General features: G+C 40.0%; 1 protein-coding gene across 4 annotated transcripts in view; it reads right to left on the bottom strand.

Moving 5' to 3' along the window:
- Positions 1–13,194, bottom strand: part of fcho1 (FCH and mu domain containing endocytic adaptor 1) — an 88,047-nt gene that overhangs the window by 56,147 nt on the left and 18,706 nt on the right. For all 4 annotated transcript variants that reach the window (XM_061738772.1, XM_061738768.1, XM_061738773.1 and 1 more), the window contains one exon: positions 12,616–12,667. In XM_061738772.1, the coding sequence (XP_061594756.1) occupies positions 12,616–12,642 (27 nt within the window). In that variant the 5' untranslated portion in view covers positions 12,643–12,667. The remainder of the gene's footprint in view (positions 1–12,615; positions 12,668–13,194) is intronic.

Genomic DNA, 13,194 nt, shown 5'->3' with positions numbered 1-13,194 from the left:
TTAGCCTTAGAGCCTTTAAGTTGGTTGGCTAATAATTTGTCAGATTTGTCTCCATAAACATAAAACCTGGTTTTACTTTTCAGAAGTGACTGTTCAATTGGGTGAGTGGTAAGCAGGTCAAATTTAGTTTTAAGTTCTAGCCGCTTTTTGTAAAGATCTGGGGATTTAGTCCGAGAATATTCTTCATCGACCTCTTTGATTTGGCGGGCAAGGTCTGATCGCTCCCTATAAGATTTTTGCCTCACCCTAGCAGTGTAGGATATAATCTGTCCCCGGAGATAAGCCTTGAGGGAGTCCCAGACAGTTAGACTAGACATTCCTGGAGTCATATTCGTGGATAGGAAAAAGGCTATTTCCGTTTCCATAGATTTAACAAAATTTGTGTCCGACAGCAGAGTTGAATTGAATCGCCACTGTCTGTCTCTCTGAGGTAGGTCAGGAAGGGACATGGTTAGAACCACAGGAGCGTGGTCGGAAATGACAATGCTCTGATAAGCACAGGAATGAACCAGGGGAATCAGTTGATTATCAATAAAAAAATAATCAATCCTCGAGTATGTGTGGTGCACTTGTGAGAAAAAGGAGTATTCTCTGTCACATGGATGTAAAGAACGCCACACATCACAAACACCGTAGTCAGAAAGGAACGCCTGAATAAGACGGGCTGACTTACTTGCTGTGCCGGGGTTGGTAGAGGATCGGTCTAGGACTGGGTCGAGCCAGCAATTAAAATCACCACCCAGTATGAGAGAATATGTATTAAGGTCAGGGAGCAGTGAAAACAATCGTTCAAAAAAGACTGCATCATCTGAATTAGGGGCATAAACATTCACAAGTACGACCAATGTATTGAATAATTTCCCCAGAAACGATCACGTAGCGACCAAACTTGTCAGAAATCACATTGTGCTGCTCAAATGAAACATCCTGACTGATCAGAACTGAAACTCCTCGGGCCTTAGCTTGAAAGGAGGAGTGAAATCTCTGCCCTGACCACCTCGGGAACAGGCGGCTATTATCAGAACTGCGAATATGAGTTTCTTGTAGAAAGGCTATTTCTGTTTTAAGGTGTTTTAGATGTGAGAAGATCCTCTTCCTTTTAACAGGGTGATTCAGACCCTTAACATTCCAGCTCACCAACTTCAAGTATCTACTCATAATATCTAAGAAGAAAAATTAGGTGTGCACAATGACCTAGGCAGAAAAAAAGAAAACGGAAAGGAGGTTGAATTTCACCCACATTAAGTAATGAGTTGAAAAGAGTTAATGCAAAGTTTCTGGCAGTGACATATCCCCCCGAACCACCCCCCCCAACTAAGACAGCTGCTATAGAAAAATAAAAAAAAAGCAGCAAGCTCTTTAAAACAAACAAAGTGCAATAACGCATCTTCCAATCCTACACACTAATAGCTTTTGCTCCCGTATCATGGGTGTATACATATTAGCACCTTAAAACGTGTAGATATAAATAAAAAAAAGAAATACCCTCTCAAATCTTGACCTGGAAGTCCCGATATGAGCCCAGAAATATTTGTACAAAAATATAAAATATAAAACGTCCGACTTAAGCAGCGTAAAAGTAAGGTTAACAGCTTACAATTATTACAAAACTTATAGGTAAATCGGAAAAGCTTTTTTTTTTTTTTCTCTCCCTCTTCACCACTTATTTTCCCCCTTCCCTCAAATAGCCAAAAAGAACTGCAAATTAATAATATTTGCAAAAGGGCAGTCAAACTAACAACAGAGAAAATACTGGTTGTCGCGGGGTTACTCACCCTCCCCTCAGGAATAATGTGGCTCACGTAAAAAAAAAAAAAAAAAAAAGGGAGAGAGAAAAAAAAAGTCAGTCCGTGAGCGTCAGTGAGCCGCACCGGGCTGCAGGCGGAGCCGTGACAGCCTCCAACAGTCCCGTTACGGCGGGTTTGAAGTTTTGCTGCGACTCGTGATGAATTTGCGCGCCTCATCCACGGAGCCGATCCACTTCCTGGCCCCCCCGGACAGCGTGAGCCGGAGCCGGGCGGGGAAGAGCAGAGCCGGCCTCAGACCCAGCTGGTAGAGCTCCGACATGACTCCGCTGTATTCCGCTCGTTGGCTGGCAACTTCGGGGCTGTAATCCTCCACTATCCGGATGGGCTGGCCGCGATATTCCAACTTTCCTCTCCGGCGCGCTTCCCTCACGAGGATATCTTTCGTCTGGTACCGGTGAAGGCGGAGGATGACCGGACGCGGTCTCTGTCCCGGGGCCGGCTTGGCGGCGAGCGAGCGGTGCGCTCTGTCTATCTCTGGCGGTGACGGCAGCGTATCGTTCCCGAACACCTCACACAGCAGCTTGGAGAAGAAAGCCGTTGGAGACCCGCCCTCGGTAGACTCCGGTAAGCCCAGGATACGGATGTTCTGCCTTCTGCTTCGGCTTTCCAAATCCACCACCTTAGCCTTCAGCCGAGCATTATCATCCCGTAGAGTCGAGCAGATGCCTTCAAGGTCCGTAACTCGCTGGCTGAGGTCTTCTGTGGCGAGTTCAAGGGACGAAACCCGTTGGCCATGGTCCTCGACCGCGAGCCGCGTTTGGTCGAGTTTGGAGTCGAGCTGACTGAAAGTATTTTTGAACTCGGCGGCCAGGGCAGCGCGGTGTTCCTCCAGCAACGTGGTAATGGCCGCCAGGGTTAAGACAGCGCCAGCCTCGTCCTTTTTTCCCGACTTGCCGCTCTTCGAAGCCATCTCGGAGGTAAGTGGGCTCGTTCGAGACAAAAAAAAAAGAAAAACAGCAACAGGGAATCCCTTTTAAAGGAAAAAGTTTGAAAGTTTGAGGGCTTGGTGGTTTAAAAAGTTTGGCATTTACGGGAGCACTCACGAAACACGTCTACTCCATCTGCTCACCAACCGGAAGCCCCGGAAAAAAGTTTTAAAAAATATAATAAAATATAAAGTTTTATCTCTGAAAAAAAAAAAAATCAGCAAATCAGCACTTGCAAACATACAGTAAGTTATATTTCCTATTAAATAAAACAAGACATTTTCTAATTAAACTAAACTGGGTCTTTGCATGCTAAATAATAATGCAACCCATGAAGGAGGTAGAGGTGTGTAATGTCAGTCATTACATTTGCTATTTACATTTGCAAGTATTTTGCAAGGAACACGAGCCGGTCTACCGCATCTGGCTTGAGGGATGCCCGGTGGCATGTTACAACGCCCCCTCCTACACTAAAGAGCCTCTCCCATGGGGCACTTGTCGCAGGTATTGAGAGGTATTTCCATCAATCATTAATATGTGTGCAGACAAGGTATTAAAAAAAAAAAAAAAAAAAAAAAAAAAAAAAAAAAAAAAAAAAAAAGTGAAAAATCGATTTTACGATTTTCACGTTTTAACATCGTTCTAATTACATAATCGCGATTACGATTTAAAATCGATTAATCGAACAGCCCTACATGTAAGACTGTTAGTACTGGTAGGTGCATTTCTCCAACTTGATTTTAGTTTTATTTGTTTGTGTATGTCGTGCATCTCCAAGGTTAGGTCGTTTTTAATTGCTCTCACTTGATTCTAATAAGACCAATCTTAAGACCTGCCCTCAGGCCTGTGTGAAGCTAATTACAGACGGAGAAGGAAGCTGGACTGAGCTCAGCTCAGCTCTGCTGATCCTTCTTCCTCCATGTGTTAATCCTCTGTTAATCCCAAAATAACCAAACAGGTAAGAAATTATGAAGACATGACGCACAGAATCTGTTAACGTGTGGTCTCTGTTTAAGAAATGTTAAATTTATCCTGAAATAACAACCAAGATGAAATTCTGAAGGCATCTATACACCACAACTGTTGCAAGACATCTTAAGGAAGAAGAGTAGTGTGACGTAATGAAAGACAACCCCTCTAACACAGGAATGTAAATTAATATTACGTTTCAAAAAGGAAAAAAAACAAAACACTTGTGCAGTTTGTCTGGAAAAGACTGCAGCACTAAGGTGGGTATTAAATCTGGATTTAAATAATTAATGTTGGGTTTATCAGATTTCAAAAACATCCAAGTTCAAACAAGATTGGAGGTTTCGCTGTGGGAGTTAATCCCAATGATATTAACATGTAAAACCTAGCATATTTACAACACTGTACCCAATTAAAAAGACCCCCTGCATCTCCAGCTAGACTTGAAAACGCAGCGTATGAAGGATAGGGAGATGGCCATTTAGGATTTAGAGGCATTTTAAGCAAAACATCATTTTCAAGGGCCTAAAAACCTTTGGACAAAGTGACTAATCTCTCGGTTGCTTCTTCAATAACTTGGTAGAAAGCTTTGTAAGAGTCAGAGCCTGCAACTGGCTTTGCTTTTGAAGAATAGTGCCGTTGTTTGCGTTCAAAGATCTTGAGATGCTTCAACAGCATGTTTAGGTTTAGGGTCGTCTGCACTGTGAAGCGCTTTATCATCAGTTTTGCAGCATTTGCCTGAATGTGAGCAGAGTGCAGCCCTCTGCACTTCAGGATTCCTCTTCTACTTCCATCAGCAGCACGTCATTGATAAAAACCAGTCAGCCCATTTCACTGGAGCCATACATGCAAATACTGGGCTGAAAGAAATACGGTTTTGTTTTTGAGTCATTTTATTTTTCAGCTCAACGATGACCTCTTTCATTTGCGTTGAGATCTCCTTGCACTTCATATTGTTGCACAATACCAGCTCAGCACTTGATGCCAACTCCAGAACTCTTATTTGCTTCATTCGTCATAAAAGCAAAGAGGGAATGGAGCCCTCCTGACCAATAAACTGGTTTTCAGTCGGCCTGAGCCCTTGGCACTTTACTTAAAAAGGCTGTAATCCCTGAGTCGCAAGGGCCATATTTTTGTTCAATTGAAAATCAGCACTTTGATCACATCTCGATTGTGCCATTTCAGACCCATTGTGTTGGCGTACAAAAGGAAACGGATACAAACTCTCACTGTTATGATTATTTCTGGGCTTAACTGTGTATTAACAAGCTCATTTTGATTCAACAGTACTTAAAAACCCAGACATTAAGAGTATTGGAGCCAAGAAACAATTTAACTATCTTGCTTTAGTGTTTTATGGTTTAATAGAGCCGCTATTCGGCCCCAACAATACCAAACTAGCTAAAAAAAAAAAATAGTACTTAATTTATATAGTTGGTATACAACTAAAGCTAAAATGTTATGTATTACGTTACAGTTTGGTTGCTCATGTTGTATTTTGCTTGCTTGTTAAATCAGAGTGCAGTGTTGCTGGCTTAGCAGATAGGTGGGTTAAGAAGGACCAACTGCTCATTAATATGAGCAGCCGTGCAGAGAAACTGTCTTGCCAAGCTTAATCAAGACTGACGGGTAAGTGCTTGGCAGTGCTTGGCAGGAAAGATGGATGTAGTCAGGACCCCTGACAATAGAGTCAATTTGGACTCCCTCTACGCAGCCGCTCTTCCCCTGCGACGAGGCTGATCCTGACCCGTCTGGCAGTGCCGCTCCCGGTGCCAGAAGCCGACTTCTCGCTGTGACACTCTGCCCGGTTTGGCCATCGCAGTGCAAATCTGGACAAACTTTATCATGCATGGTTTTTTTTTAAAAAAAGAGAGAGACTCCTCCAAAGAGGGAGGGAGCATAGTCAAGCGCCCTTCTCCAACTCCAACTTCTAAAACCAGCTGCTGCGGACACAAAGACTGGGGGTCGATTCAAATGTCAAGAATCGATTCGATTCCGATTCTTAAGATTCAGAATCGATTATCAAGATTTGGTTCAATCCGATTCGATTCCGATATTTATTTGGGTTAGTGTTATTAAAACTGTTTTTTGAGCTGTTGCATGAATTATATGACTGTAGTTATGCAACATATTAATACTAGTATTATGTTGAGATTCAACAGCAAGTATTGGCAGCTAATGATGCTGTAAGGACCAATCACCTCCCAGAATGCTGATAGAACTGCTTTCAGAAACATCATGTGTGGGGCAGAATTACCAAACAGATCCAGGGCAGCAAACAGAGACGGATGAAATCGCAGATACCAGTTTTATTTTTTTTCCATTTTCCGTCTTTTTCAGGTTTAACATTTTTTAGAATTTGGTTTTTAGCATTTTATGCAAATTTAACCCCAAGACAGTATATAAAGTAATGAAATATAGACAATTTATGCAATTATAACTGAAAACTTGAATGTTTCCATACTTTTAAACATATGTAAAGGTAGAAACATCGTGTCCAACAAAACATCCTTTTTTGGGCATAAACACAAATATACCAAAAGTTGAAGTTCACGTATAGTGGAACATGATGGAATTAGGCCAGAAAAAAAAAAGAAAAAAAAAAAAAGATATTTAGACATAGCCTACGAATCGATTTTTAGGAATTAATATGAGAATCAATTTAGAATCGGAAAATCGATTTTTTTCAATACAGGCTCATTGAAAAGGCTACTTTTATACTGTATCCCTTTCGTATTTAAAGACATGTCACAGGTACTTCATTAAAACCCCAGGAATACATTTCCTTTAAATTTTCAACTGTAATTCCCCCCAATTACATTGTCTTATATAGCAGAGACCTTTCATGAAGGTCAATTTTAGTAAAGCAATTCACTTTGTGCCAATTTTAGACAAGCTGCAAAGTGGAATCATCAAAACACTGCATATGTGTAAGTGCATACCCAGCAGATGGCCAAATTAAGGCAGAAAGTTCTCATCCCATCTGTCAAGACACTATCATGAAGCAATACCGCCAGCCGACTTACTCCGCTGTTGCAGTAGTTCTGCCTGCTCAGACGTTTTTCTGCTGACTGGCCAGGTTGAGCAGACTGAATCCTGCAGCTACACACCAATGTTGTGAACAATCAATCTGAGAAAAAGCACTTCTGGCAGCTTAACATGCTTCATTTTTCTTATGTCATGACAGTCATAACAGTTCCTGGGAAGATGTAGGCAGGCCCTGTCTTATCATCTGAACTTGTGAAAACTGGTATACAGTGTGTGGCGTGGAGTTGAATATTTCCTGGAATTTGAATTCAGAAAGCAGGTAGAGATCAGAGGGGGAAGAAAAACAGAAGAATCTGTGATAATAACCCATCTGAACCTGCACCAAACTGGTGAGGAGAGAAAGAGAGATTAAAGAGAAATGCTAGAGAGAGACAGAAAATGAGAGAGACAGAAAAGAATATGATTTTCCGTGTACTTTTACAGCTCTTTACCCGAGAGAAAACCGCCCGAGTCAAAGTGATGGAGGACCGGCAACGCTGGCTTCATTAAACCAGCAGGCAGCGATGAAAACCCACCAGACGCTGTGTGTGCATAAAAACATACTAAAACGCCTTTCTGCAGACAAAAGAGGAATGCTTTCAATAAGGAAAAGGTTGGAAATGATACCTTATTACAAACTATAAACCTAAAAGTGCTAGATTTTGGAGGAACTCTTCTTCACCCTCTATTTGGTCAATCATACACGGTAACCATTTCATTTCTTTCTGGGATAAAAGTACTTTTAGCTTTTTTTTTTTTTTTTTTTCCTTTCTGTTAGTGTTTCCAATTATTGTTCATAAAAATGCCTGGAGGACAGTAGGGACAGAATCATTTAAGTTTAAACATTGAATGTATAAATGTGTAAGATGTAATACTGCTGTTCTAAATAAAAAGAGAATCTCAAAAAAAAAAAAAAAAGTACTTTTAGCTTCCATTTATATCTATATTAATTTATTCAATTTATTTCAATTTATTTATTTTCAATTTATTTATTTATCTTCAATTTTTATTTATTTATTTATTTTCAATTCAATTTATATATATATATATATATATATATATATATATTTTTTTTTTTTTAAATCTATATAACGTTAACTGTCTGACCAATAATCAAAACACAGCAGAAACCAGAGTAATGTGGCAGGAGAGATCGACTATTATCTAAAGACAGGTTACCATAAATGTTGAAATCTAGTTTAATCTGGCTAAAAAAAAACAAAAAAAAAAAACTAAAATTAAATAAAAAAGGATGAGGCTACTGTCCAAAGCCAAAGAGAACACAAAAAAGGGGGTTACAGGCCATTTTTCTGCAAATTAATTTCAAATACGTTTGACCTTTCCAGGTTAATAGCCTTCAACGCGTAGTAAACACCATGGCCAAGGTTTTATTCCCGGGAGTGGAATCACCCAACGGCAGTCTGCAAATCACTTACATTTGCAGAGTGGTATTAACAAGGTTCAACTACCTTGGCAGCAGGCGACACTTTATTTGTGGTGTGTCGACGTAGTCGAGTGGAAGCCTCGTAACCACGCGCTCTCGTTTCACCGCAGCCCAACGTCAGAGCTTTGACCGACACAAATTTAAAGGCATTCATAAATCACAAACTCAGCTCATGTTGCGTGTCCTCTGGTCAAACAATTCACTGGGAGCCCCCCCTCGCCCAAAGTTTGACACACAAACAGAGCCGTGACTGGACACATCCAGAGCACTATTCCACAGCAGTGGGTTTCCCCTGCAACATAGCCACGTCCTGCAGAGACGGGAAAAACAACCAAAACAAAAAGACTGACATGACTAAAGCAGAAACGAGGACAGCTCAAAGAGGAGGCAAAACTTGCTGCAGCCAATAACTTGTCACGCGAGTGAATGAGTTAATCTGCCGAAACCGAGTGCTGAATTATGGGAAAAGCTAAACTGAAGATGTTTGAGTGGCATCTTTGTCTGTTTTGTACGAGCGAACAACGACAACAACCTCATGCAGCTGCAGGAGCGAAGCCAAGGAGCAGATTTAACTTGGGGTTTAATCAATGTCCAGACAGATACTTTAATTTGAAGTTGTCTTGAAGCAACTCTGGGGGTGATATATGACAACATTCCGACTCAAGTGTGTACTAGTATAACTTGTGACTACTACTGGAATTGCTAATTATTGATCTAAGAAATAATTATTAATCTCTAGATAACCCATTTCGGTTTCGTTCTCATTTTATTTTCTTATTTAAGTTTACATTCATTGCACTACTACTACTTTTTTGTTATGTCACTATATTAGTGTCTTTTTATTTTTATTTATTTACTATTTTTTTTATTATTATTAGCTTTATTTTTTATTTTAATTTTATTTTTTTGCTATTCCCAAAGGAAAATTAATGATGATAAACGTGGGGAGAGGGATGGGGAGAGGGAGAAAAAAAAAAAAAAAAAAAGGTATGTTCATCTGTTTTGCTCTGTATTGTGGAAACAATCTGCCAATAAAAACATATACATATAAAAAAAAAAAAAGAAGTCTTGAAGCATGACAATGAGGGAAAGTGCAAATACTTGTAAATACAGTGGTACCAAATAAAGGTAATGCGCCAACAATCTCCCGAAAATCAATCAACTTGAAAAGCAGCAAATCAGAAGAAAACCACCGTTAACCAGATCATCATCAGAGTAGTCAGTAATCATCCCACATCAGAGAAACCATAAACCTTTATTAAATATGGAAAACAGATTCATGGTTTCAGTTCTCTCTCAGGTAGAAGTTCAGGTCTGATCCTGGAATAATCCAGCCACACCTAAAATCTGTTCCTGAAAACAGCAGGATCTTAATGTGACCAAGGATGTACTTAACAGCAGCTGATGCCCCCCACCAGCCCGTGAGCTGTAAGCACAGCTCTTCTGCAGTTAATGGGAGAAGACGGCGTGCTACGAGGAGACTTTGTGTGCGGCTGTGAATGTTCTTGAGCCAAACAAGAGGAGGCTCTGTGTGTGGCTCGCTCCCAAGTGTCTGTGTCGGCTAATTAACTAAAGGCTCGGTTTGTGATACGCAGCTATTTGGTTCCAGAAGCAATATGGGTGGGAAACAAGAGGTGTGTGTGTGTGTTGGGTTTTGTCTTTTGCCTGTGCTCTTTTTAATATCCAAATTTAAACAGATGTGTCTGCTCGTATTTAACAAATGACATTCGCTTCAAAGGATGTAAGAAGTGAAGCAAGAAGAGTTTTGCATTTCACTTGCTGCTTTGCTTCTATTGTCTTGCTTTTCCTTTTCACATCATTGATAAACGACAACAGTAGTATATATGTAGTATTTGTATAAAGCACAAAGACTTGTATTGTCCAGGATAAATAACAACATTCTTAACTGTTCAAATAGACATCTATGATATAACTTCCTGCAGAAATCAACATTAATGTACACAAACTAAGAGTGTTGGGGTATAAATCTTCAATGCTTTAGTAATTTTCTTATGCAAATCTAATAAGTTATTTTCATTTTCAAATGCTAGAACACAATCATAAGATGGGATGTCGTCCTGACGAATGCAAATGAGATTTTAAAGACATGCTTTGAATGGGGCTAAAAGGTTCTTTCTCTCCTTTGTCTCAAGTTCAAACTCAGAAATACTGTCAAAAAAGGCTAAATTATTTTATAAAAGGAACTTTTAAATGTGCCAGTCATCTCATTTATGCATCAGATTTAAAACTTCACCCAATTTCAATGTGACAAATACCGAGGACTTCTTTATAAGTGCGAGGAGGCAGAACAGGAGAAGTAGGACACACCTGAAATAGAACATTGCAGGTGTGTAGGGACAAAGCGGAAAAAAGAAAGTGAAGATACGAGGGGTTAAAAAAAAAAAAAAAAATAACAAAAAAAAAAAAAACACGAAGCATGCCGAGAGAGAAGAGGAGGGTGGGAAGGGGGAGTTCTTTAATAGCTGAAAAATTCACAGCAGTATCGGTAAGTGTAGGAGGGATGAAAGCATCCCAGGCCTCCGCTTTACACGTTTGTGCAGAGCTGCTAATGAGGCCTTTACCTTTAGCACAAAAAAGAAACAAAAAGGCAAATTAACAGAATAATTGAGTCATACTACCAGTTTATGTAACTAGTTCTGGGTATTGAAAATGCCTACTGAAACACGATTGAATCCATTTTTTTTATTTAAAACCACATGGCAGTGTTCTGACACAGCTCCAGCAATGTGTGTGTACATCAGCAGCTACTCTTGGTTTCAGATAACGTCTCTGAGCCGACTAAAATACAACCAGACCAAAGAAGACGAGAGAGAGAAACTGCAGTGATTGTTTGCCATTGCAAGATGAGCCGTTATAATATGAGTAATATGAGTAAATATGAGTATAATTGGCTTGACTATTATCTGTCCGACCTGAGTAGGGCATCCCCACTCGAACAAATCACACGCTTATCGCATTTTAGAAAAGAAAAAATATATCATTATATACTCTCAAATTAAAACTACTTCGGAACCCTCATTATCTACCATTGAACGTATGTCACTCACAGGGCAGAGTTAAAATATCCATCCTTTATGGTTTACTATTAACAGGTTCCAAAGAAATATCGTTTTCTTATCTATCAGCAAAACAATCTTCAGTCAAGCATAAGTTTGGAAGAGACATGTCTTCTGGCCCAAACTCAAACTATAAACACTAGGTGCAACCTTTTACAGTATAAATGGTTGCTTAGGACTTATATCACACCTGTTAAACTGCACCACTTTAATCCCAATATTCCTGATTGTTGCATCAAATGTATGGAAGAAGTTGTTACACTGTTATGTGGAGTTGTCGAAAACTAAAGAGATTCTGGAGGGAGGTTCTTGATTTAATCTCCAAACTGCTAGAAAGAGTTGTCCCAGTTGATGCTAAAATATGTTTGCTGCACATCTACCCCGAAGATTTCCCAGTGACAGTAAAGTGACATTAACTAATTCATTTCTATCTTTTACAAGCAAAATGTGTAATTGCCTAAAATGGAAGGAGACTCGGGGACCTACCTCTGGTCAATGGATAACAGAGTTGTCATCTAATTTAGCACTGGAAAAGTTAAGGACTTTTATAGAATGTGGTTTTCTTTCTTTAATTTCATGGATAAGGTTAAAGCGCAAGCACTTGGATGTGGACAAGGACAGATGCATCACCTTTATCGCCTCGAAATGGCTCATCACTCATTTCATGGCTAGAGTATTAGCATTGTGAATTAGAAGTAGAGATGGATTATATGACTGAATTATGGACTTATGATGGACGTATATCTGTGTGCATATTATTCTTATTCTTGAAATGTATATATCATTCACATAATGGTATTTTTATAAATGTTTTGTTTACCGCAGATCTTATCGAGGATGGGATGGGTTATAAAAGGGTTACTCTTTTCGACTGTTATGTTTATGAATGCATGTTCATTTAAATGAAAATCAATTAACAAATTTTGAAAAGAAAAGGAAGAAAATAAATGTCTTCCGCAGACTTCAAGGCTATACTTGAAAGTAACGAGACCCTTCATAGAAACGTAGTGGAATTAAAGTCATAATTTTCCAAAAATAAATAATACTCAAGTAAATGTACTTAGTTACTGTCCACCCCTGCTCCCGACCAACACTGGAACTCCTCCAGAGAAAAACAGAAACTCAGAGGTTCCAGATGGCAGAAAATATGCAGAAGTCTGAATGAAAAGGTTGATCTTTTCTTGTTAGCAGGGTTATATGACAAGCCGCAGGGAGCCACGAGCATGACGGCCCGCCGAGAACATCGATGAAAAAGCTCAGTGACTCATAGCTGGGATTCGGCTGGAATGGATGAATAATTTATGAGATGCAGCAAAAGATCAGTCGTTGGGCTTACAGGTGTGAAAGGTGTTCGGGACACTCACCCAGAAGTTGTTCTGAAAGACGGCCATTTTCCACTCAGAGGATCATCACAATCTGCAAATAGAAGAATAACTGTGAGTTGTATTGCTTGCAAGGTTATGTCTCAGCCTGACATAAAGAAACACCTTCTGGTTTTATTCCTGGATATATATTTTCCTCCTGGATCTCATCTCTGCACAATAAAACTGCAGTATCCAAGTCTCAGCAAAACTCCACAAAAACAAGCTTCCTGAAATTCCTGTCTGTGTAAAACTGCTGGGACGCCTCGTGTGTAGGAAGGAAGGAAGGAGGGAAGGAAGGAAGGAAGCTCCTGAGGGACAGAAGAGAGGACCTTAACAAACGACTTCAAAGAGGGAACTCGATGGATGGAGGATGCCGATGAAGGGATGGGGAGGAGGACAGGCGGCTGGAAACGGGGGAGGAAATATAGAATAATGAGGGAGAAGGCAAATTGATGGAGAGAACAAGACACGGGAGACACAGAGGACATGAGAGTGGTCCTCAGCTAAGACTGCCGCAGAAGGTTTCACTTCTGCAGCCGAATGTTTGCACGTCTCATGAGCATCACCACTAGATATTAA

This window comes from Cololabis saira, chromosome 13, assembly GCF_033807715.1.
Source record: "Cololabis saira isolate AMF1-May2022 chromosome 13, fColSai1.1, whole genome shotgun sequence".
Lineage (NCBI taxonomy): Eukaryota > Metazoa > Chordata > Actinopteri > Beloniformes > Belonidae > Cololabis > Cololabis saira.
The sequence above is the reverse complement of the archived record's forward strand: the minus strand, read 5'-3'. Positions and strand labels throughout refer to the sequence as shown.